Here is a 23,133-nt window from a genome sequence, read left to right on the forward strand (position 1 = left end):
CTAGCTTTTATATTTAGGATCGGAAATAGTATTAGATAAACTTATCATATTGACTGTATAATTGGGACACTTAATAGCATCCTCCTCTATAAATTTTCTACGTCTATGAGATGAGAATTACATCTTTTACCCCATTTTCACCTACCCTTCACTAAAACAAGACAAAATTGAACGGAAAAACAAAAATAAAACTCCATTCAAGAAGATGAGATTGAGGATAAGGTTGTGAAGAGCATGTCGAAGACTGTCAAAATGAATAAACTTTTGAAGAGATGAAATGCTGACCTTCAATAGATGATCATATCGCCAACTAACTTCTCCAATGTCCACAATAGCTAGGTGTGATGCCCTAATCCCTTTTCCCTTTCCCCTCAACCTCAAGCGACTTCTGTGTTTGAGCAAGATTAATTTTCCCTTTTTAGTATATAATTTTTTTTTTCATTTTATTATATGCCACTTTTTATAATATCACATTTCCGAGCTATTATCGTGCTGCAATGATTCTTTCTAAGAAGAATGCCTATGTTATCACAATTCCACCCAAAATGTAATGAGTTACTCATACAACACATTCCTGTACAATGCTCGAGGCGCTAGGTAGAGTAGCATGAGCAATCTTTAATTTATTTGAGTCAAAACAATGAATTTAATAAGTAGTTCTTATCAGTAATCATGACTACTGATTAAAACATTAATTTAAAAGCCCTTACAAAATGGGCACCAAGAAAAAAAAAGTAACTATTTTGTTAAAATAATACTATTTTGTTAAAATAATACAAATATATATAAAATAACCATTAAAATAAAAAATTCTGTTTACAAAACCTATTTACCAATTACACACTGGGAAAATTAAAGTAAAAGAACATATTTCAGGGAATTTACTGTAGCAGAGGTAGTAGAATTTACTGCGCTTAGAAAGCGAGCATCATCATTCAATGGTAGCAATTTACATCACCTTTATATGAATTTCACACTTGACAATCAAAGTAAAAGGACATATTTCTGGGAATTCATCACAACACCAGAGGTGAAATTCACACTTCTAATGCATGGTTTTAAGGGCTTCCAAACACCCCCAAAGTGAGTTTCACCATTTCACACTAGCAATTTGCAATATTTTTTTGATGAATTTCACACTTCTAATGCAGTAAATTTCTTGGAACAATGCCAGAACTTTAATTGCCAGCGACAGTTGGGCGACGAGGGTTGAGGGCTCTTTTTTATTTATTTACTTATTTAGGGGCAAATTTTGAAATTTTTAAAATTAGACTCACCTTTTTAAAATTTTAACAAGAGAAAATTGTAATGAGATTCCACAAAAAGAAAATAATTACAAAACAAGTTCTAAAAATTATTATTTCTTATTCTGAAACTTGTCATTACAGGCTGTTTCAATTGTTATTAGGATTTTTTAATAATTTTTTTTTGAAAATTTATTGTAATTCTCCTTTTTAACAAATATTTTATAAATAAAAACAACAATAGGTAACGGATCTTGGCTATGGACTTATAACAGGTCATTACACGTGTCGGGAGCTAGGAAGCCACGTGGAAACATAATCCAGCTCGTCTCCTTCCTCGCCAATCATCCTCTGCCCTGATTGGCCAAACACCATATCCAGCTTATCCAACTTCAAAATCGCAGATAAGGTGTTTGATTGAACGCCTCTGAATCACTCGCTTCACTCACAAAGAAACCCCAAAATACATATCGTCGTCTTCGTCCCCGTCATCATCATCGTCCACAAAATTATATTCCCATTCTGTCACTTCACTGAAGCACTTCACACGAATCACAACAAGCTTCAATCCTAATGGCTCAAGCTATGGCATCGTCTTCAATGGCTGGCTTACGTTCTTCCTCTCAACCCGTGTTCGAGGGTAGCTCTCGCTTGAACGCCTCCGGCAACGGAAGGACTCTCTCATTGATCCGTCCTGGGCTCGTTGTCAGAGCCCAGCAAGGCCAATCTGAGCCGGAGACAAGCCGCCGTGCCGTGCTCGGACTCGTCGCCGCCGGTCTGGCCACTGGGTCTTTCGTTCAGGCCGTCCTTGCTGACGCCAAGACCATCAAAGTTGGCCCTCCTCCCCCGCCGTCCGGTGGTCTGCGTAAGTATTTCGAATCATTCCTTCCGAAACTTCCATACCCATTAGATCGTTTTCAGAATCTAAGGGTCAAATCTCATGGAATGTGGCAGCTGGTACACTGAACTCCGATGAGCCAAGGGATCTGCAGTTACCATTGAAGGACAGGTTCTTCCTGCAGCCATTGGGGCCGAGCGAGGCGGCGCTGAGGGCGAAGGAATCGGCGAAGGAGATACTGAACGTGAAGGGACTGATCGACAAGAAGGCATGGCCGTACGTTCAGAACGATCTGCGTTTGAGAGCAGAGTACCTTCGCTATGATCTCAACACTGTTATCTCTGCTAAGCCTAAGGACCAGAAGAAGTCGCTCAAGGAACTCACCGGCAAGCTCTTCCAGACCATCAGCAATGTAAGTTCATTTCATTATCTTCAAGTTTTAACATCAAACTTATATGTCCCTTCAAATTTAATTATATGCTTTAGAGTAATCTCAACAATTTTTTTTACTTTTTTCATCATACTAATTAATATTTCCCAATTCATATATATTGTGTTTTAACAAGTTCCTATCAATTTGTAATTTGAAATATGATTTTTTTAATTATTAATTGAAAAGTTATATTTCTACCATGATGTTATTTTTATTCCAAGTAAAAAATTCCAGTTAAAGCTATAAAGAATAATGTAATGTATATAATGTTGTATGAAAGAAAGTATATGTATTGTGTCATATCTGATTGAGTGATTTATATTTAAGAAAATTAGTTAAACATCTATGTTTGAAAATTTTATAGTCTAGAAAGAGTTAATATGTTTTTATACTCAAAAAATATTGGTGCCATGAAGAATTTCAACCGGTACTCGAATTCAGATTCTTCTAACTAATAAAATTGTCAAGCAGAAACTTTTCACTTATTTTTCCTTCATATTTTGAAATTTTTTTATTTTTTTAACTTAAAACAGTTTTTCAATTAACATGTGAAATATTTTAACAATTTATGTCTTAATTACTTTAAACAATCAAAATATTAAAATAAAAAAAACTTTTTGTTCTAAGCATAGGTAAATAATTTATTTTGCAAATTGATTCTGTCAAATTTCTGCAATATGTTAGACAAATGTTCTATTATTCTATAAAGCATTTAAGCTTACGTATTTATTTTTTTTAATGATTGAATTAATATTTTTTTTTTCTTTTTAATTGATTAACAGTTGGATCATGCTGCAAAAATTAAGAGCACACCAGAGGCAGAGAAGTATTACGCAGAGACAGTATCTACCCTGAACGATGTTCTTTCCAAGCTTGGTTAATAATTATAAATAATTACTAATAAAATTCCATGCTCCTTTTCTTCTCCTCTATGGTTTGTGTATGCTTTGCGTCAGACAGTTTGTGAATTGGATGCTATTTCAAGGAAAATCAAATGAGGAAAATTTTATCGCCTGCTCATTATTTGCATTTCGCTCCTTTAAGATCCTGTATTTTGCATTTAGAGGTACTTAACTTTAATTAATTCAATTGCACTACGGATTAGCCATTAGATCACAAGCGTTGTGACGAAACTGAGGGTTCTTATGAGCGGCAATTAGCATGTGAAGTTAATGTAAGTTTTTATCACCAATTTAATTATATATTTTTCTATTTGAATTTTAGTCAAGCACACCCAAAAAATTTTGTATGAGATACATTACAATTATTGGTGCTTTTTATATGATAGGGAGAAAAGAAAATTTTTTGTTATATTTATAGGGTAGAGAGCGAAAATTTTCATATGTATATATAATTTTATCTTTTATTTAATATTATATTGACTTTGTTTTTATAAGATATAATGTATGTTAAATATGGATAAAGTTAAAAAGTAGTTAAATTTTAAATAAAAATTAATGAAATCTACGGTTTTTTTCCTCTGTGAAACATATTGAAAATGACTTATAAATAAAATAAAATAAAAAAAGAAAAATTATGAATTTACAATACAATACAGTTGAATGGGCATGAAATGAACTATGTTATTCAATTTTGATTCAACTTCAGATAATTCATAATTAAATGACTCAATTTAAATCATGCTATCCAAAACAAATTTTAATTGTAAGACAAGCTATATATAATTGACTTCGTAGCAGAGAACAGAAGAAGATTAATAAAAGGCTTCATCCCACAATGATGCTCTCCCTCCCTGATACACCCAATAAATTTATTAATCTTTCATTAAGAACAACCATCATATTAGAATTAACAACTAATGAAGTTCTTTTGAGAACTCATACATACACATATATTATTTTACATATATTATTTCTGACTCTTAATATAAGATTTATTTGAAGATTTAGTTTGATTCTAAATATCAAACTCCAATTCTTTTTGTCTTCAATATTTATTTGTTTTGCCCTCATGTAATCTCTATCATGTTAAAGAATTTTCATTAAGTGATAGTTTTAATGCATATAATTAATAAGAATATTTTAGAAAAAAAAATACCAATTTATTACAAATTATTAACTTAACTAAATTTCTTAATGTTTAAAAATTAATTATCTAGTTTTTATATTAAATATCAGAGCTAGTATTTATTAAATGTATTTAATAGTCATAAATGTAAATTAAAACTTACTTATAAAATTATACTTAAAGCCTAATGGAATCCTAATATCTGACCGTACAATCACTCACCAATCAACGGTTTAAGATTACGATCCGTGTGACGTTTCCTAATTGGCCCAACATCCTCCTCCCACGTCGTTATATAAAACCGAACGGAATCATCGGACTCCGCCATCCCAAGAATCGTCGTCGACGCTTGAACCGTCTTCAGAACTAAAAGCCTAAACCCTTCTTCCTTCTGTGACAAAAATGGCCGGCAGAGGAAAATCTCTCAGTGCTCGCACCGGCAAGAAAGGCGTCTCTCGGAGCAGTAAAGCAGGTCTTCAATTCCCCGTGGGTCGGATCGCCCGCTTCTTGAAGTCCGGGAAATACTCCGACCGTCTCGGTGCCGGAGCTCCAGTCTACCTCGCCGCCATCTTGGAATATCTCTCCGCCGAGGTCAGTTTCATTCCTCAGAAACAACACTTCTAAAACGGAATCCAATCTTCAAAATCTCAGAATTCATAGATCGCGCTTCGTTAATTTGGAAACACAGTGAATGTTGATCATGGATAAAATGCAATGCAGGTGTTGGAATTGGCTGGGAATGCGGCAAGAGACAACAAGAAGACTCGGATTGTTCCTCGGCACATTCAATTGGCGGTGAGGAACGACGATGAGCTGAGCAGGTTGCTGACGAAAGTGACGATCTCCAACGGCGGCGTTTTGCCGAACATTCACAACATGCTCTTGTCGAAGAAAATGGCCATCGGATCAAAAGTTGAGGGCTAAATGCATTGTTTGATGCAGAAGATTTCGTGCATTGAATTGGTTTTTGCTTGTAATTGAGGAAATCAACAGCTAGTGTAGTGCAGTTGTAACAGATATGTGGAAGAAGGCAGTTTGAATTATTGTTAAAAAAAAAAAAATCAACGGTATCTATCAAACTATCTTTGCACGGGGCTATAAATTCTTGCCTTGTTGGCAGTAGAACAGGGGAGGGAAAAAGTTGAAGTAATATTTGAGATGAAAATGTGAATTAATTTTACAATGGAAAAGTCATGAATTATGAAGCAGAATACATATAGTACATACAAGAGGTTGGAGTATGTGTGTGTGTGTATATGTATGATGAGTGTGTGTGGCATGTGTGTGTATATATCTAGCGGTTTGTTGTTGTGGCTGGTAGTCTTTGATCTTCTCTGGCGGCGGCGGCGGCGGAGACATAATAGGAAACGGTGAAGAGGCCATGGACGAAACACAAGATGCCTCCAATGGACAAGAAACGATGAGTTGAGATGGTACATTGTGCTCTTGATCTTGTCTCTGAGTTTGCCAATGTCCCCATTATCAGAATTGACAATGCCACTCCCATTGTCACCCTGCGTTCATGCATCTCCACTTAACAGTCTTTTTGGTACAAAAAATGGAATGAAGGAGAAACGAGGGGAGGAAGAATCTTAATAAATTCGATTTAAAAAAAATTGAAGAAAGTGAATGAGTTTTCAATCTTTTATCTTACATTTTCTTTTTATTGAAATTTCATAATTTCACTTCTCTATTTTTTTTAAATTGAACTTGTTAAAATTTTGGAAAAATGACCCAAAAAAAGTTAGAAATTAATAAATGTCAAATAAAAAATGTCAAAAAAAAGTTATTATTATTTGTAAATTCAGTATTGTCAATACTAAATAAAGTGTTATTATCAAACCTTCTTTGAGATTTAGTAATTTTCACTTTCTATTTTTGTCGTTTTTTGTAAAATTTTCCTAATCCTTCCGTCTCCGTTTTCATACCAAATATTGGGTTAATTCTGGCCCATTCTATGTATAAATCGTCTTTTACAAGAAATTAATGGCTGTTTTTACGAGTCACTTTACATAAAAAATTAATTACACTATTCCAATTTTATTCTCTTATTCAGTCCTATATATAATAGTCGCATTCTGAAAGGAAAACAAATTGATAGTCCTATGTATCGGTTGCTTTGCATAAAAAAGTGGAGTATTAATTATTTTTTCCCCAAAAAGCCATTGCTTACAAATTTCAAAAATTTCCCTTTTTAAATCCCTGCTTTTAAATAGGGTGAATTTAAAATTTTATTTTAAATTTTGAAATAGATTTAACTATTTTTTTTGTGTGGTTATGTTGAAATAGTTAGAAGTATCTTATATACAGGGTCAAATGGAGTGCAAGAAAAATAAAAGTTTTTAAAGGATGCATTGTGAAAACCTTAAACATAAATTTAAAAGCAAGAAAAAAAATGAAATTAAAAGGGGATGTGAAGGTTAATACCATGAGAAAATGAGGAAAGCCATTCCTAATTGCTTGTTGGCAGAGGCTCTCATATACTGCTGTCTGTTCCAAATACAAATGCAGCCACCCAGCAAGTTTGCAATAAGATGAGCAACGCCCAACAGAATTGCTGCAGCCAACCCTAGTTGGAAGGCTTTCATACTTGGATCTCTACACTCTACTACTGACATTCTTACATGCTTTACCTGTTTAGTATCATTCGTTATATCAAAACATTGTGATTCTTATCTTACAAAGTGAAGTTGATTACATATATAGTTCACATAACTTTATCATACTATAATGGTATTTGGGAAGCATCAAAAGTGTTTCTAAAAAGTATTTTTTTGTAAATCGAGATAAATTTCTCCATATATTTATTTCATATACCGTAAAAATACTTTTAAAATTATAGTTTTGATTCTATCCAAACACTTTTTATGAAAAAACTAACTATTTGTAAATCAGTGCATCAATAACAAGATTTGTCCCATTAACTAATCAAAGTCGGCTAAATAGATCATATCATATAACTGTTCATATAATAAATGACAAAAAATAAGGATGTATATATAGGAATTTTGAGAGTTTGTGTACCTTGCTCTGAGCAATTTCTGCTTGAATTCCAAGAATGCCAGCAACAGCATCCACGACGATGACAAATATGCAGATAAGGAAGCCATAGTTTTTGCCTTTAACTGCCATTATTTTTCCTGTCAGAAGAGAGAGTACACAGACAAGGCCCAAGAAGAAGAAGAAGAAGGAGAGGAGGAGAAAGAGATGTGAGCTTATTATTAGCTTTGTTGCCAACTCTTCACTTTAATAATAAGTAACTCTATATATATGTGAGTGTCAGATAAAGAAAAAAGAAAAAAGGAAGAAGGAATAAGGAATAAAGATATGGAGGCAGGTTCGGTGCATAATATATCATATCATAGTATACAACGAGGGTCCGAATTCGCTAGCTGTAGATATTAATATATCATATCAAAAGTTGCTTTTGTTTTGTTCACATTTTCACTTTATTCTGCTTCATCTTTCTTCTCTCTTTGCCTTTCTCATATTCTTATCTACGCTGGACAAGGAAACCACAGTATCACCATCCAAACAAGCAAACTTCATATATATATATATATATATATATCACATGCATGTACACATTTTCCTTCTTTTATATATAAAAAAGTTTATACATATACATAGACTGAAAAAATAAAAAATCTTTCTGTTGTTTCTCGGAAACTAAGAACTTTTAGATCTTTTTTTTCCTGGTTGGGGGTGGCTTTACAATTTTTTTTTTTTGAATAAAAATATGTATGTAATTCATTTACATAGTAAAGAACATAGCAATACAATCAAATTTTAGTTTCCACTATCAAAGTCCACTTTATGTAAATACGATGATGGTTGATTAAGGATATAAAAGACATTTTCTATGTTCGTGTTTGGTTAAGTGATCAGTAAAAAGAATATTCTCCTGATGAATGTCTCACAGAGAAAACTGCTGATCTCTTTTTTTCGGTTACAAGAGGCGGGATCGAACCCGCACGTACGCATCCCACACGCACGCACGCATACCACTCGGCCAGACGGCCCGTGGTAAAACTGCCGATCTCTATGTATGATCAATCAAGCATCATCAATGATATGTTTAAAAAGATGTTTTTCATCACGACCCTTAGTAATAAGGTTAACCACCTCCTTGTAACTTTTGGTTCAAAATAGATTAAGGGCCTTTACAATTCATATGTGAAATGATGATTATTTTTAAAAAATTTGACAAATTATAACTTGTCCCAAAGTTATCCATACTATTTTTTAAAAATTATTATTCATGGTTAAAGTGTCAACGAAGCTATTAAAAAAGGTGCTAGTGATAGCCTTAATCTTCTTGTTACTTTTAATAATATCATTATTTCATATAATTTCTTGAGTACTTCTTTCTTTCTTTTTTTTTATGAGTTGGAAAAATTTTCCCTTTTAAATTTATTGGACCCGAAAAGTCGTCCTCGTCAATTAAGTTCAGCTTTCTATTCAATTTTGAAAGAGGAAAAAAGAAATAAGTTTTATCTTACAATTAATTTGGGATGTACTTCTTGCAATATCACTCAATTTTAAATTAACTCTTATAATCTAAAAATTTTTAATCAAGTCGTATAAAAAATTATTCAAAAAAAGTTTTAAAAAAAGTTCAAGTCATATCCCTGCTGATATGTTCAAATGTTAGTGAACATGCGCTGCAGCTTCAAAAATTTTGTATGAGCATTAAGGATGTGGAAACTAAACAAAATTGATTAAATAAACCAACATAAGTCTAAAAGAAAGAAACTGAATATTCATGTGATGGAATATCCTAATTCAATTCTGAGTTTACTTGGTGTTCTTTGGTTATTTCTTCTTCTCTCTGTGTTTGCAAGGTTAATATCTAAAAGAAATCTAATGCCACGTGGTTAATATATCACATGTTTATGTTTATGATTGCATCAAAATAAAAAAAAAATTATAGATAAAATTATAGTACTAAAAAAAATCAGGAGCAAGTGCAATTTGAGAAATAAAGTTAGGGATAAAATCATACTTTTACCTTTTTAAGTTTGATTTCATTTCTTATTTATCAATTTATTATTTTTATATTAATAAAAATAAATTATATGTTAACGCAAGTTTTGAGATTAATTTATTTATATAATTATATGAAAATATAAAAATAATTAGAATTTAGTCTATAAAAGATTAAAAGTTTGTAATTTAATTTTGAAATTTAAAAACCTATATTTAAAATGTAAATAAAACTAAAAAGGCCAACCCATTCCTAATAGGTTCGGGTTGGTTAAATGCTAGTCCGCTAAAATATGGGTCTTTTCAGCCTTGCCAAGTTTCCAACTTGTGACATGCTGACCTGTAACCAGTGAGCGAGTCAACATTACTAACTCTATTTATAGTTTAGGGAGTTAGATGTACCATAGATAAAATCATAGTGTTAGAATCACTAAAAAAATAAAATTAAAGTGTTGGATGCTATTTTATCCTATATCTTTTTGTTCAAAAAATAGGAGAGGTATTTTGATATTATGTAATTATATTGATTATATTTATATTATAATTATTAATCCTTTTTATTATTTTAAAGATCAAAGGAGACACTTTTATTTATAAATTTATTTTTTATTTTCATTTTTTAATTGGTTAATACTCCTCCGGTCCTAATTATAAGACCCAATTGACTTATTTGAGGAGATTAAGGAAGTAAGTTAAGTTGGTTATTTATAATAAATAAGTGTTGTCATTCCTAAAATATCCTTGCTAATTAAGTATATTGGCTAAAACTATCATTATTAGAAGGATTATCTTGGAAAAAAATGCATAAATATAAGAGACAAAATGGATTGGGTCTTATAATTAGGACCAAATAAAAAGTCAAATTGGGTCTTATAATAAGGACCGGAGGAGTATAATTTTTTGTTCTTGAAATTTAGGTCTATTTTAATTTTGATCTCTCAAATTTTAAACTCATAGTTTTAGTATATGAAATTTAATTTATCTTAAAATGATAATCCTTTAAAGTGTAACAGTGTTAAAATATATTAAAATGTCATAAACAACATTAAAGTTGTGATATAGACTTAACAGATAGCATCTGCCTAGATCTTTTGTGGATATCAAAGAGGGAGAAAAAAAGAATAAATCCTCAAAATGTAGCTTTTAGCTTCCCTCAGGTTTTTTTTCCTCATTGTTTGTTTTAGGAGCTATTTAGTATGCTACATTTTGAGAATTCATCTCCCTCTATATTATATTTTGAAGTCTTGTTTTTTTTCCCTGTTACCCATATAAGATCAAAATGGGTTCCATTTAGTGAATTCATATCACTACTTTTAATGTCATTTATAATACTTGAGTAAATTTTAATATTGTAACACTTTTAGGGACTAAAACCTTAAAATGGATTAAATTTTAAGGATTAAAATTAGAAGTTTAAAATTTGATCTTTATTTGTGTGCATCCAACGGTGCATTCTGGCAACTAAAGGAGTAGCGAGCCGCACGTGATGCTGTAGTCCAGTAAATTTGTGCTCATAACAAAAGGGAGACAATCAGCACAAAAGCCTTCAGCCCACTCAGCTAACGGGGTGGGCCCAAATGTGAAGATATGGGGTTGGTTTAAACTTTGAATTGAATGGACGATAGCCACATGCTTGGGTTATATAATTAGTAGTTGTATCATGTCTTTAACTAAATTTTTAGGTTCGATTTTCTTCTCTCATTTTTAAGATAATTTCATATTGTTGGATTTACTCTCCTTAGTAAGTGCTTCTAGCAACTTTTTTTTTTTGGGAATAATATTCTAACAATTTTCTTTGTATATGTCCATACCATTTTAAACGTACAAATTATAAGAAAAAAAATCAACAAATTATTTTGTTGCCAATCAATTTACATGTAGATTTTCATTGTTAATCAATTAGTGACAGTATTTTTTTTAATGATGAAATTTGCAAATTTTGTTGCCTATCAATAATTTGCTATTTTTTTTGTAGTTTAACAAATTTTTCCTTCAATTTTCATCTTTTTTCTTTTTATAGGATTCCATATTATTTGATCTACCATTCTTATTGGCACTTTCTATAACCTTCTTGGCACACATCAAACAATTTTTTTAACTATTTTCTATGCCACAAAATTGTTTTCTTTTCTTTTTTTTTTGGTATCTTTAGAAAACATTGTAAAAAAAAATTCTCATAAAATCTGGATCCGTACCTGACGTTATCTGCTCCCATGAAGCGAGGAGAGGTAGATACAGTTGTCTTCATGAAAATAAAAATGGTTTCTGCTTTCAACGGTTGGTAGCTCTCACACCATACCTCACAGGCAGATCACGTGCTTACCTAAGAAATATGTTCTATTTAAGCATCAAATTCAACTCTATACCGTCCATCCATCAGATATTACTCCTTAGAGAGAGAGAGAGAGAGATCAGAAAAGAAGAGAATATTGTGTGTGTGGCTGTGTACTGTTCATATAAAGAGGAAAGATGATGAAGAAGGCGTGTGTCATTGGTGGGTCTGGTTTTGTAGCCTCCGTTCTCATCAAGCACTTGCTTCTCAAGGGTTATTCCGTCAATACCACTGTTAGAGATCCAGGTCTCTCTCTCTCTCTCCTCTCTCTCACTATATATTTTACTACCTCGGATCCTAAATTGGAATTTATATTTAGATTTGCGTTACAAACTAGATTTTATATTTAAGACCGAGATAGTATGTATTACTATGCTAGACGTAGGGCCTCATTATTAGGAGACATCTCAGCTTCCATCCTCATTTCCTTAACTACAGTCATAAAGCTAACTCATAATTCAGCAGATCTGATAACCACATAAAATTCTTAATCAAGCACTATAATGCCCAGCTTGAAGTATGACTCACAGATATTACAACTTTTTCTTTCAATTAAGAGGGGGTAGGTAGGATATGTGTTGAAGAAAATATAGCACACAGTAATCATGATAGCGAGCACCATGGAATTTTCTATATGTAGAAGAAAATATAACACCACAATCAGATATGATATTGTGTGATTTTTTTTTTTTCTGAATCAAAGTTTTGACTTGAGTGTTTTGTGCAGGTAACCCTAAAAAGATATCCCACCTTGTGGCACTTCAAAATCTGGGAGAGCTGAAAATATTTGGAGCAGATTTAACTGAAGAGGACAAGTTTGATGCCCCTATAGCAGACTGTGATCTAGTCTTCCATGTTGCTACACCCGTCAACTTCGCTTCCCAAGATCCCGAGGTACATACATTCATCTACCCAAACGCACAAGCACACACACACGCACACGCGCGCACATACCTAGCTAGTAGCTAATACAAGATTATGTTTATGTGATTTCCTATATGATATAGAATGACATGATAAAGCCAGCAATCCAAGGAGTTTTGAATGTATTGAAGGCATGTGCAAGAGCAAAATCAGTGAAAAGAGTGATACTGACATCTTCAGCTGCTGCTGTGACTATAAACACACTCAATGGGACTGGTTTGGTCATGGATGAAAGCAACTGGACTGACACTGAGTTCTTGACCACTGCAAAACCTCCTACTTGGGTAAGTTACCAAACCCTTAGCAAACCCATTTTCTTTAATATGAGCGGGTGTTCAAAGGTTAAAGCCGGTGAAGTTGACTATAAGGTACTAGTATTCACATAGAGTATTACTTTGCTAATTTTACAGATTCTTAACTTCAGAGGGTTTAGATTTTATGGTTTTGGGTTTAAGTTTTTTTTTTTTTTTTTTTGGGGTGTGTGTGTGGATATTTTACCAATGGTTTCTCTGATTTGAAGTAGTTGAGAATTGGATTGGTTTTGAAATTATGTATTTAGGGATATCCTGTGTCCAAAACATTAGCTGAGAAAGCTGCATGGAAATTTGCTGAAGAAAACAACATAGATCTCATCACTGTGATACCAAGTCTCATGGCTGGTCCTTCTCTCACCCCAGATATCCCAAGCAGTGCCGATCTAGCCATGTCCCTCATTACAGGTCCAAAACTTCATGCCATCTGCTTAAAAGGAATTCTTAAACTTGCATGTTAGAAACATGGACAAGACTATTTTAGATCATACATATGTTTTGGCTGGACAGAGATAGACCCAGAGAAGTGGGTCCCACCACCCTCTCTGTCTCTTCCCCCCTCACTGCTGCATTGCTGCATGGCTGCAAATAAACTCGTAAGAGGGGGTGTTACCCTTTGATAAGGCTAATTGACCCACTTTTTTTTTTGGATTAATTTCTTATCGGGTTAAAATTTATTTTCACTTCAAAAGTATTTCAGAAGAGTTATGGACACCCTAAAGAAAATTATAGAGTGATATTGCATATAATTTTTCAAAATCGGCGCAATTTCATCCTTCCTTAACAATTAATGTTAGGTCAACTATTAGCGTGAGTCAAAAGACTTTTTTAGACCTGATGTTGACTTAACATTGCTTGTTGATAAAGGGCAAAATTGTCCCAATTTCAGACGATTGTGTACTACATTACCCTACAACTTTTTTTCTGTGATGCCCATAGCTCCTCCTTTAAGAACACTTTTGGGATACAAAGACACTTTAATCTTTCCTTATATATGGTTTGGTCTACATACTAAGGATCAGTACAAGCCAAGCCAACAAGTTAAACATTCTAAGTCCTATTCAAAACTGAATCTGACATGATCCTGTGATGTTCATATGATTAAATAGGTCTATTTATATTTATCTCTGATGGATTAAAACTTTGCAGGAAATGAGTTTCTGATAAATGGATTGAAAGGAATGCAAAAGCTGTCAGGTTCAATAAACATAACTCATGTGGAAGATGTTTGCAGAGCACAGATATTTTTAGCTGAGAGAGAATCAGCTTCTGGCAGATACAATTGCTGTGTTCATAACACAAGTGTTCCTGAGCTTGCCAAGTTCCTTAGCAAGCGATATCCTCAGTACAATGTTCCAACTGAGTAAGCTTTCTGATCCAAATATTCAACTTTCTTATTGTTTCTTTCTTGTTCCCCTTTTCACTTGTGGATTTTTTACATATTACAAAAATTTAACTAAGGGTGACATTAAAATGGCTTGATGGCTCAGTTTTGTCTGGTCATTTTGGGCTTGTTGAGCCGAAGTTTTGTAGTGTTAAGATTTTGTCAAGTTGGCCCTAGAAATTAAATGATCTTAAATTTGACTAAAGGTCCTAAATTTTTAGATTTTAGGGATTTTGTTTTGAAAAACACCCATTATTTAATTGAGAAATTCATGGGTATAACATGATAGACAACTTAACAATTGAAACTCAATCATGAAATTTTAAAATTGATTTTTTAAATTAATAGTTATTTGTTAATTCTTGCCCTTGTAAAGGTGCAATTTTCAAATGTTTATGAGATAAGGAAGAAGAAATGAAGTTTAAACAGTAAAATTGAAATAATAATTTTGCTCATTTATTTGGATGTGACGAAAAAAATGTTTTAAAAATCGAATCAAAATCGAACTGGAAACCAGTCTCATATTTATGAGGAAAAACAAAAAAGTTAAGAATCAGCCTCGAATTGCTCACATTTTTTTTCAGTCTATATTTCTAAGCTACAATTTATGCATATTTATATCTAGTAATAAGCATTTAGAAATAAAGAAAAAAATAGAGAGATATATGTGTGTATATGTATATATTCTAAAATTATAATTATTAAAAATGAAATAAGTATATACATTTTGGATTGAAAATGACGGAGCATTGGTAGATATTTTATATATATAATTTCAATTTCAATTTTTATTATTATAGATAATTATTTATTATTTTAATCATACATCAATTTATTAATAACCAGTTCAACCATGCTACGGTTTTGTTTTTTGCTTCTTCTTTTTTTAAATATTTGAGAAGTAATTCTCTTGTGAATATCTCATGTCATAGTCTAACGTGAATGACCCCACCTTTGCTAATACCACATCAACAAATTGTCTACCTGCCAGTCTTCCAAATTAAAGATGTGGCCGTGCTCATTCATCTAGAAGGATGCGCATATTTTCCTTGGACTGCTTGTATTGTCCTTCTTTATCTTATTTTAAAGAAGTACAATACAAAATAAATGTTTATAACTACCAAATTTTATAAATAAATGTCGACTTAGATCAAAAATAAAAAAAATTACTATCTCCTGCTGTTAACATAAGATTTAGATAATTAATTTTGTAATATTAAAAAAATTAGTTAGATTTGTTATTTATAATAAATATGTGCTGGTTTTCTTAAATTATTATTTTATTTAATAATGTGTATTGTAATTATTTGTTAATGGGCAATTAATAAGATATTTTGAGAAAAAAATTATAAATTTGAGCGACAAATTGGATTGAGATTTAGGACCAAATCCAATCTTCTAATTAAGTCTCGTATGAAGTACTAGAGGGAGTAATACTCCTCCGGTCCTTAATGTAAGACCCATTTAACTAATTTGATTAGATTAAGAAAATTAGGAAGTTAGTTAATTATAAGAAAAGTGACACATTTTTCTCAAAATACCATAATCATCTTTCTTAATACCCCCTTTCCCACTTCTACTTAATTATGAGTGAGAGAGTATCTATAAGGGTAATTTAGAGAAAATTGATAAATATGAGAAATAGGTCTTATATTTAAGACCAAAACCAACTCAAGAATTGGGTCCTATATTAAGGACCGGAGGAGTAACTTCTTCACAGAACGTAGAAGGTCTCATGCTTTTCCGAATGAACCACCCTATTTGATGCCTTCAAAGAAAATCTCACAATACTCTTGTGTTTTAAATAGCATTGTTCAGGAGCTTTTTTTTTTCTGTTAAAAATATATATATTCTTCAACATTTATACTAATGAACTGCTATATTTTGTATATGAAGATTTGCTGATTGCCCCTCCAAGCCCAAGTTAGTGTTCTCTTCAGAGAAGCTCATCAAAGAAGGGTTTGAATTCAAGTTTGGGATCGAAGAAATCTATGATCAGACTGTGGAATACTTCAAGACTAAGGGAGTTCTCAAGAATTGAACTTTGATATGTTTGAAGTTAATGTTGCAGACTCTGAGCTTGTGTAATAACTATCTGATTTGTGAAGCTTAATGTGATATATTAAGCACTGGGCTACAAATTAGAAAGGAGAGGTCTATATGGGAATATGCTATATAAAAGTATTCCTAAACTTTTATTTTATTCCAAAATGAAACTGAATCAAAATTATAAAATTTCACAAAATAAAAAATTCCTACAAATCATACACAGAAATATAGATAATGATGATTGTCTTTTTTTTTTTTAACTAATATATTGCAAGCAGTAAAAAATTTTTCGGAAATCTTACATGGTAAAAATTAATTACTTACTAAAACACTACACTAAAAATTGTTCAAGTTAAAAATAAGTTCAACATTATGAGAGACTCATTCATACCATTCACACTAAGAACAATTTTGCCTATACCCCTCATCACAGCACCTTATCATATCTGACACACACACACACACACACACACACATATATATATATGTATATTAATGAAAAGGTAAATCGTTTACTTTTTCTCCTCTCTACACAATCGTCCCAAATTGAATCCCTGGAATGGAATAGGAGGAAAATGAAACGGAATGTGATTGTGAGAGAAAGACTAATTGATAGGGTGAATGAAGAAAAAGGGTATGGATTAGATTAGTGGCAGAGGGAGATGGGCAAACCCAATAGAGTGTGTGTGTGTACTGGCCAATAACTGCCCAGTAATAATAATGCTAATAATAATAACAACAAGAACAATAATAATCCAAGATCACGCTAGATATTTACATATAATAAGAATAAAGGATATAGAGAAACAAGTATTTACAAATATCCAAATCAAACCAGATATCATCATCGGCTATGCAATTTGCGCATCACATTTGAGTGCTCTGTGGATGAAAACTTCATCCATTTCAATGGAAACTTCATTCACTGCAGGAGACTTCATATTACTATTTCCACCATGCTTCTTCTTACAGAGCTGGGATAATGCTCCAACGATGTCCCTCATGGAAGGCCGATCTCTGGATGCTTCATTGACACATTTCAAAGCAAGAGCAGCCATATCATTAAGCGTATGCACATCATATTTTCCATTAAGCTGTGAATCCACAATTTCTTCCCACCCAACCTTACTCTCGGCTTCCATGGCTGCCTAATTAATCATCACCACGAAGAGATATTATGGCAATGTCGCTATAATATTTAATGGTTATTGATATGTAAAAGATAAAAATCTTGCAACTTTAAATGCAGTTCAAACTTTAATCGCATAGGCTTAATAATCTATTGTCTACATGAAATGCATATCCAGTTAGAACAGTTTTTTTTTTTTTTCCCCGTCAACAATTAGAACAGTTCACATCTACATACCAACATATAAGATAAAAATCTATAACAAATCCTACTATTAACAAACCATGAATATTATGACTCAACTTTCAGCACAAGAAAACGTGTTTTATGTTGTATAACATGGTACTCCCTTATTGACAGCTTAATAATTTTTCATGTCAATGATAGAAAAATAATAAAAAGTCCATCTACGTTTTTTTCCCCAAAATATTATACATCCATATGCACCGTAGCACGAGCTCACATCCAACATAGCACTAGAACAGCAGAACACTAGAACTTACTAGTTTCACATATTCCATCAGGCCTTGCTGTGGATTCCTGCCAGTAATCAATTCAAAGAGTAGCACACCAAAACTATAAACATCACTCTTCTTGGTAAAGGTTTTTGTAGACATGTATTCAGGATCAAGATAGCCAAAAGTTCCTTTGATATTAGATGAACGACGTTTAATCATCTCTGGTCTAGAAAGCCCAAAGTCAGTTACCTGCTAAGCAAGTAATACACGTTGAAGTGTGTTGCATTAAAAGAAAGGAGATTTGCAGCATAATTTTCACAGAAACAAGCATCATACCTTCGCTCTCATAAACTGGTCCAGCAATATGTTGGAAGATTTAATGTCACGGTGCACAACAGGGGGAGAAGCCTGAAATATGGAGTTCGTTGAATAAGAAACCAAAATTAAACCTATTGCAATGTTCTATACAAATGATTTGTACAAACTCCAACAAAAAAGAAACAAGTATACTATGTACCCCATAATGTAGATATTCCAGTCCCCTCGCAACATCTAGTGCTATCTGAAATCTTGCATCCCAGTTTAATGGCTCCTGATTTTTGCCTAAACCTTCAACACATAAAATAGTTATAAAGACGTCAAATAAATCTTCCATTAAGCTATTGATTCATGAGGAACAAAGAGTTATCAAAAAATTTTTTTTTTTTAAGCTCTCAGAAGAAAAACTGAAGCTCATTTTTCCAAGTGGAAAAACTTCTACTAATAGACAAATAAATGGTCAAGGGAAGCAGGTAGGTGATTGAAATTCAGGCCAGCATATAACCACCCAGTATTTCTTTTTCGTTACATATAACCATCCAGTCTGATTACATCTTATAGTGGTTTTAAATTTATAAGTGAAAAACCCATAGCGGTTTGAAGCAACAAATTGATTCATGAACGGCAAGAGAAGACCACAAGGCGTGACACTGAACTATGCCTCCAGAATGTACAAATATAGTTCGCCAACGTGGTTTATTTCCAAGAAAAACTCAAACCAATTTAATTTCTTTTAAGAAAGTTATATAAATTCAAGCAATTGTACATGCTTTTGTGGATTCAGAATACTATGGGTTAACCATTTTCTGTGTGGACCAAAGGAAGAAATCATTATACTCTCTTTCTAAAGAAAAATACCTAGTCAGGAAATATTAGAAAGCATTCTGCTAAAGAGTTGCACTCATTCTAACCATATAAGTGAGAGGCGAGGTTGCCATTACTCATGTACGCAAAAAGGAGCATATGATGTCCTCTCTCGGCAGTATATCCCACTAAATCCACAAGACGTTTGTGGTGTAATCTTCCAAGTAACAAGACCTGTTAACAGGAAAGGATCAAAATGTAAGATAGGTTTTTGTTATAATTTTCAAAGGCTATAGCGCCACTTCATCACAAGTATATTAGCTTTTAGTGAGTTGATTCAAATAATGATTTGCTGCGTTATTGGAACCATGGGTAGTAGAAGTCATAGATTAGTAGTGGTTGTACATAAGAAAGAAGTGATGGAGGACAACAGCATTTAATACACGATATGGAAAAAGAATAATTGGATTCATCCTCTTTCTATATCTTCACTCTGCTGCTGAATAGTTTAGCTTTCACTTGCAACATTTTTGTGGTATAACTTTCCAAATTCATCTCCCTTTCAACTCTATCCTTGTTTAAAATATCGGGTGCGAGGAAAAGTTTGAGTACATATTATGGTAAGATACGGGTAGCAAAATAGAATACCAAGATTGCTATAGGAATAAAGTGCAAGAATTGATTGTAATACAAAGAAAAGTGCGTGCGTGCACATGTATCCACAAATGTCCGATAGAACTTTTCAATTCCAATATGAAGGTTCCTTTGTATTTGGAAAAAAGATGAAATGATGTTTCCTCCTACCATGCTATTTATGAAGTGCAGTTTCTAGGAAAGATAACAGAGAAGGGACCAATCAACTGGCATTCTGAATTATATATAAGGATAAGTCCTCTTTCTATTCATAGCAGCAGAATAGGAGATTTATCAACATCATAGTTTTTTAAGTGAAGTTCATTCCTCATGTAATATTTACTTCTGCTCCAACAAGTTTCCTGTAGTCGAAGAGCCAATTGTATTAACATCACAAATCATCCACATTTTAAGCCTACTTGCGCACTTAATCACCATTGCAAGTCAAAGAGGCCTTTCTTCATTTCAGACATCGGCACTCTTGTGGACCAAAAAATTCTTTAACTCGTAAGAACATCATTTAAAATTACCTCGGTCAAAAACTCTTTCTCTCCATGTCTTGAATTGTTACCAAGAACTTTAACAGCAATTGTTTCACCAGCGAGCATCTGAGCTTTGTAAACTGAACCAAATGCACCACGACCTATGATGGTTGTGAAATTAGAAGTTGCCCTCTGCATATCTCTGGACAAGATATCACAAGGTCAAAATTAGGAAGAGAGATGATATATAATGTTGACAACCCTAAAATCTTTTTTTTTTGGGGGGGGGGGTTGTCGACAAACTAGGGAGATTACTGCATGCCTCCCCACTTCAATCACTGAGTCAACAGTAAGTGAGATAGGGCTGATAAACCCGCATTTGGAACCCAAAACAAGAAACATTACAAATTTAGAATACCTGAGGGTAAAGCTAATTGAAGTTTGTCATAACCTTGGAAGCTGAATAGTTCAATCTTTCCTAGGGCTAATTCTTCTATTATTAATCTTTCATGATTATTTCTAGTCACCTCTGGTTGATTTTAATCTCTTACGTATCAGAGAAATTGCATCTTTTCTTTCCAATTTCATTATCTCCAATTTCCAAACAATTTGCCATTTCTTCTTGTCAAGTGAAGCTAACTCTGCATTTAAGTTGGCAACTTTATTCCTTTTCTTGTTTTGTTACATATCAACCATAATATTCTCATATAACCTTGTTAGATTTATTTGCTTCCAACAACTTAAAGCAATTATACTAAGTATTCCTCACTGTCCTTCCTGCTTATCTGCAGATATCATGATTTTTAGAGTTCAGGAAGCTAGGAGTTTTCGGCTAAAGCAGGAAATCCTTATGAGGTTCTTTTCACTTCTTTCGCTTATAAAGTCTATAGAACATGAGGAAATTAGCAACAAATGTTAAGCTTAGCATGTCCGTCATTTTAAACTTTATGAACCGGAGTGATAGAAAACAAATAACATTATGCGTTTAGTGGAAGAATATCTACAAACAACATCAAGTATGCAGCATTCATGTAAATAATAACTAAAACAGCATACTTGTAAGAATACTTTGGAATTCCGCATGCAGAACCAACATCCTTCCTCTTAAGTCCTTCCAACCAAAGAGGCATGTTACTCCAGTCAGATGATACGGGTGACTCCTGCCCCACATTTGAGCTTGACACTGATGCCCCAGGATCCACTACTTTGATACGAAAGGGAATGTTTCCTAATTTCTCAGAGCTTCTCCCTACTTGTGTATGCTTATTTTGGCACCAGAAGCAGCACAGTAATGCAGCTGCCACACCCACTCCAAAGACAAAGCCTACACAAGTCCCTACTATTAAGGCCAAGAGATTCCTTTTCATCTCATGCAAACTGAGACCTTATTCTAGACACTTTAGCATTTGCCCGTGTACCTGAAAATGTATGCAATATAACCTTTAGGGAAAAAAAGGACAGATAGTAAGGTACGCTTCCTATACCACAGCATTAATTTAATAGCAATGCCCAACTTAAAAATTAAGTAATCGCCATAGATCAGGGGAGTGAGAGAGAAGAATTCTTTAACTAACAGATACAGAAACAATCACCAGGTAAGGTAAAATAAACACCTAATGAAAGTTGCTTTATAATCACCTTGCATAGATTCAAATGGATGGGAAAAGTGAGCATTTCCACCTAAACAATTAAATAAGAGTAAACCAGAAAGTTTTAATCAAAAACAGAACCAAACAATGTCGTCATTCATGAGAAAATAATTTTCCACTAATCCTTCAGTTACATTACGACCATCACAATAAAAGGAAAAAAATCACAAGCATGTTGTACCGAGAATCAGAACTAGGATTCTATGATCAAGAACGTCGATAGTACTAAACGTCACATTCTTAGCATAGAAACTACCAAAAAAAAAAAAAAGCAGAATAAACTTCATTACATCTGAAAAAAATGTAAGCCATTTCGAACCGAGAGAAAGAGAAAGAGTACCCATAAAGGAACAAGAAAGCGAATCTAAAACCTCTCAGGGTTAGAACTTCCCTTGCGAAGCCATGAATGAGAGAGGGAGGGAGAAGGAAGAGCAAGGCGTCGTTGACGTAGAACCGTACGGACAAACAAAGCATCGGCCTCAATGCAAAGGGCTCAAGTGGTGTCGTTTCGTGTGGTTTCGACTTTCAAAGCCGCTCAGTTGCCGAAACGGCAGTGCGTTTTGAATCAGAAGGAAGCGCGCCTTATTTCCTGCCATGCATGAAACGTTCAAACTTCAAAGGTAGACCCCAAAATAGCATCAATTGATCATGGCAGAATTACAATGAGAGCCTCAGAGAAAATAAATTAACGAAAGTGTCAATCACAACTGAGTAGTTATCAATATTTTTATTTTAAAACTTGTTATTGCACGCTGTTGTATAACTTTTATTTTTTGAGATTTCATGGTAAATATTACTCTTCAAGTTCTTAATATAAGATCCATTTAACTAATTTGATTAGATTAAGAAAGTTAGGTAAGTTAGTTAATTATAAGAAATATGACACGTTTTTCCTAAAACACTATAATCATCTTTCTTAATGTCTTATCTCCCTCTTTTACTTGATTATGGTTGAGGGAGTATTTATAGGGGTAATTTAGAGAAAATTGATAAATATGAAAAATGGGTCTTATATTTAAGATTAAAACCAACTCAACAATTGGGTCCTATATTAAAGACCGGAAAAGTAGTTTATTAATAATCAACAAAATATATGAAAATAAAATTATTTATTACTACTGTTTATTCACA

The 23,133-nt window shown here is 33.0% G+C and overlaps 5 protein-coding genes across 5 annotated transcripts; 3 read left to right on the forward strand and 2 right to left on the reverse strand.

The window, feature by feature from the left end:
- Nucleotides 1–1,691: 1,691 nt before the first annotated feature.
- On the forward strand, nt 1,692–3,535 carry LOC114734513 (oxygen-evolving enhancer protein 3-2, chloroplastic-like). Its single transcript, XM_028922130.1, has 3 exons — nt 1,692–2,109; nt 2,199–2,494; nt 3,298–3,535. Exons 1-3 carry the CDS (start codon nt 1,818–1,820, stop codon nt 3,394–3,396), a joined length of 687 nt encoding a protein of 228 aa, XP_028777963.1. The 5' UTR covers nt 1,692–1,817; the 3' UTR covers nt 3,397–3,535.
- Nucleotides 3,536–4,875: 1,340 nt separating this feature from the next.
- LOC114734497 (probable histone H2A.3) lies at nt 4,876–5,606 on the forward strand. The gene is made up of 2 exons (XM_028922117.1): nt 4,876–5,134; nt 5,264–5,606. Exons 1-2 carry the CDS (start codon nt 4,946–4,948, stop codon nt 5,465–5,467), a joined length of 393 nt encoding a protein of 130 aa, XP_028777950.1. The 5' UTR covers nt 4,876–4,945; the 3' UTR covers nt 5,468–5,606.
- A 68-nt stretch (nt 5,607–5,674) lies between these two features.
- On the reverse strand, nt 5,675–7,749 carry LOC114734496 (uncharacterized). Its single transcript, XM_028922115.1, has 3 exons — nt 7,568–7,749; nt 6,971–7,176; nt 5,675–6,057 (listed from the first exon to the last, which is right to left on the reverse strand). Exons 1-3 carry the CDS (start codon nt 7,673–7,675, stop codon nt 5,838–5,840), a joined length of 534 nt encoding a protein of 177 aa, XP_028777948.1. The 5' UTR covers nt 7,676–7,749; the 3' UTR covers nt 5,675–5,837.
- A 4,165-nt stretch (nt 7,750–11,914) lies between these two features.
- On the forward strand, nt 11,915–16,710 carry LOC114734495 (anthocyanidin reductase ((2S)-flavan-3-ol-forming)). The gene is made up of 6 exons (XM_028922114.1): nt 11,915–12,107; nt 12,589–12,755; nt 12,869–13,069; nt 13,345–13,504; nt 14,246–14,459; nt 16,377–16,710. Exons 1-6 carry the CDS (start codon nt 11,999–12,001, stop codon nt 16,519–16,521), a joined length of 996 nt encoding a protein of 331 aa, XP_028777947.1. The 5' UTR covers nt 11,915–11,998; the 3' UTR covers nt 16,522–16,710.
- A 469-nt stretch (nt 16,711–17,179) lies between these two features.
- On the reverse strand, nt 17,180–22,476 carry LOC114734500 (calcium/calmodulin-regulated receptor-like kinase 1). Its single transcript, XM_028922124.1, has 10 exons — nt 22,343–22,476; nt 22,184–22,254; nt 21,992–22,033; nt 21,410–21,677; nt 20,402–20,555; nt 19,346–19,472; nt 18,634–18,719; nt 18,453–18,524; nt 18,162–18,365; nt 17,180–17,677 (listed from the first exon to the last, which is right to left on the reverse strand). The coding sequence occupies exons 1-10, from the start codon at nt 22,474–22,476 to the stop codon at nt 17,381–17,383; spliced, it is 1,455 nt and encodes a 484-aa protein (XP_028777957.1). The 3' UTR covers nt 17,180–17,380.
- Between the last annotated feature and the right edge of the window lie 657 nt (nt 22,477–23,133).

This window comes from Neltuma alba, unplaced genomic scaffold (assembly GCF_004799145.2).
Source record: "Neltuma alba isolate B1F8T4 unplaced genomic scaffold, ASM479914v2 tig00013107_pilon, whole genome shotgun sequence".
Taxonomy (NCBI): Eukaryota; Viridiplantae; Streptophyta; class Magnoliopsida; order Fabales; family Fabaceae; genus Neltuma; species Neltuma alba.

Bases quoted from the DNA above. Each gene is read 5' to 3' on its own strand.
- LOC114734513 (XM_028922130.1), top strand. From the start codon at position 1,818: ATGGCTCAAGCTATGGCATCGTCTTCAATGGCTGGCTTACGTTCTTCC. The intron at 2,110-2,198 runs GTAAGTATTTCG...GGAATGTGGCAG, and splicing joins CCCGCCGTCCGGTGGTCTGC to CTGGTACACTGAACTCCGAT. The intron at 2,495-3,297 runs GTAAGTTCATTT...ATTGATTAACAG, and splicing joins TCTTCCAGACCATCAGCAAT to TTGGATCATGCTGCAAAAAT.
- LOC114734497 (XM_028922117.1), top strand. From the start codon at position 4,946: ATGGCCGGCAGAGGAAAATCTCTCAGTGCTCGCACCGGCAAGAAAGGC. The intron at 5,135-5,263 runs GTCAGTTTCATT...AATGCAATGCAG, and splicing joins TGGAATATCTCTCCGCCGAG to GTGTTGGAATTGGCTGGGAA.
- LOC114734496 (XM_028922115.1), bottom strand. From the start codon at position 7,675: ATGGCAGTTAAAGGCAAAAACTATGGCTTCCTTATCTGCATATTTGTC. The intron at 7,177-7,567 runs GTACACAAACTC...GATACTAAACAG, and splicing joins CAGAAATTGCTCAGAGCAAG to GTAAAGCATGTAAGAATGTC. The intron at 6,058-6,970 runs GTATTAACCTTC...GCATGAACGCAG, and splicing joins GCTTTCCTCATTTTCTCATG to GGTGACAATGGGAGTGGCAT.
- LOC114734495 (XM_028922114.1), top strand. From the start codon at position 11,999: ATGATGAAGAAGGCGTGTGTCATTGGTGGGTCTGGTTTTGTAGCCTCC. The intron at 13,070-13,344 runs GTAAGTTACCAA...TTATGTATTTAG, and splicing joins CTGCAAAACCTCCTACTTGG to GGATATCCTGTGTCCAAAAC. The intron at 13,505-14,245 runs GTCCAAAACTTC...AAAACTTTGCAG, and splicing joins AGCCATGTCCCTCATTACAG to GAAATGAGTTTCTGATAAAT.
- LOC114734500 (XM_028922124.1), bottom strand. From the start codon at position 22,476: ATGCTTTGTTTGTCCGTACGGTTCTACGTCAACGACGCCTTGCTCTTC. The intron at 20,556-21,409 runs GTATGCTGTTTT...TATCTTGTCCAG, and splicing joins ATTCCAAAGTATTCTTACAA to AGATATGCAGAGGGCAACTT. The intron at 18,366-18,452 runs GTATGATGCTTG...CTTGCTTAGCAG, and splicing joins ACCAGTTTATGAGAGCGAAG to GTAACTGACTTTGGGCTTTC.